This window comes from Dama dama, chromosome 1 (genome assembly GCF_033118175.1).
Source record: "Dama dama isolate Ldn47 chromosome 1, ASM3311817v1, whole genome shotgun sequence".
Classification (NCBI taxonomy): Eukaryota; Metazoa; Chordata; class Mammalia; order Artiodactyla; family Cervidae; genus Dama; species Dama dama.
In genome coordinates, this window is record NC_083681.1 from 75,975,403 (window position 1) to 75,977,149 (window position 1,747).

Here is a 1,747-nt window from a genome sequence, read left to right on the forward strand (position 1 = left end):
TAGGATATGGAGATTATAGAGTTTTTGTGAGGTATATTGAATCATGTCTTGCATAAAGTGGGCTACTGAACAAACATTTACCATATTAGTGATCAAATAAATTAACCAGTCAGATACTATGTGTGAAAGAGTTCCATCAACAGCAAGTGCTGAGTAAACATGAAGGACGGGGTGTTATGACTGTTTGTTTTATCACAGGTCTCATCTCTTAAATCCATCTTCTTCGAGTGGATTCCATGGCGTGTACAAATAATGTAACTGAGTTAATTTTCAGTGGTCTTTTTGAGGATCCAGAGGTGCAGAGAGCGTGTTTTGTGGTCTTTCTCCCTGTGTACTTGGCCACGGTGGTGGGCAATGGCCTCATTGTCCTGACGGTTAGAGTCAGTAAGAGCCTGCGTGCCCCCATGTACTTCTTCCTTAGTCACCTGTCGCTGGTGGAGATCAGTTACTCCTCTACAATTGTCCCCAAATTCATCACAGACTTACTTTCCAAGATTAAAACCATCTCTCTGGAGGGTTGTCTGGCTCAGATATTCTTCTTTCACTTCTTTGGGGTCACTGAGATCCTCTTGCTGGTGATGATGGCTTATGACCGGTATGTGGCCATCTGCAAACCTCTTCATTTTACGAGCATTATGAACTGTCAACTGTGTTACATATTAGTAGCTGGTTCCTGGCTTGGAGGCTTCTTTCACTCCATAATTCAGGTTCTCATCACCATCCAATTGCCCTTCTGCGGTCCCAATGTGATTGACCACTACTTCTGTGACCTCCAGCCATTATTCAAGCTTGCCTGCACTGACACCTCTGTGGAGGGGGTCATTGTGTTGGCCAACAGTGGCTTAATTGCTCTCTGCTCCTTCCTCCTCTTGGTGTCCTCCTACGCTGTCATCCTGGTCAGCTTGAGGAACCATTCAGCAGAGGGCAGACGCAAAGCCCTCTCCACCTGCGCCTCTCACCTCATGGTGGTCACCTTGTTCTTTGGACCCGCCATCTTCCTCTACATGCGGCCCGCCTCCACCTTCACTGAGGACAAGCTGGTGGCCGTGTTCTACACGGTGGTCACCCCCATGCTGAACCCCATCATCTACACACTCAGAAATGCAGAGATGAAAGTTGCCATGAGGAGGTTGTGGGGCAAAAAGGAGAACTCAGGGATGGAGTGAAAATGGGAAAGCGATTAAAAAAAAATCGGTCTGATTATTCTCTGTTCTTGAAATGGATTTTGATTTTAGTGGGACATACACAAATGGAAGAAACAAATGTAAGGACTTAATGTTACTGCTACTGTGATTCTCCCTAAGTAAGCAAGGGCTTCCCTGATGGCTCAGCTGGTAAAGAATCGGCCTGCAATGTGGGAGACATGGGTTCAATCCCTGGGTTGGGAAGATCCCCTGGAGAAGGGAAGAGCTGCCCGCTCCAGTATTCTGGCCTGGAGAATTCCATGGACTGTATAGCCCACGGGGTTGCAAGTAAGCAAAGATTCCCCACTAATCCAGTGTAATGATCAAAGGACAGAGGTCAGATTGGCTTCATAATATCCAACAACATCACGAGATTAGAAAATATTAAGACTCAAACTAAGTGCAAATACAGAGGAGAATATTTTAACAAGTGTTTTAGGGGATAAAACACTTATTCCTATGATCACCTTCCTTCCTTCTCTTCTTCATCACTCCTTGCCTCCCTTCTTTCTTTCCTTCATTTTTCCCCCTCCTTCCTTCTTCATTGTCCCCTCTTGGTTCAA

At 45.6% G+C, this 1,747-nt stretch overlaps 1 protein-coding gene across 1 annotated transcript; it reads left to right on the top strand.

Annotated features, from left to right (window-relative positions):
• The first annotated feature begins 236 nt into the window (after positions 1 to 236).
• LOC133055049 (olfactory receptor 4B1-like) lies at positions 237 to 1,166 on the top strand. Its single transcript, XM_061140529.1, has one exon. The coding sequence runs from the start codon at positions 237 to 239 to the stop codon at positions 1,164 to 1,166; it is 930 nt and encodes a 309-aa protein (XP_060996512.1).
• Positions 1,167 to 1,747: the final 581 nt, after the last annotated feature.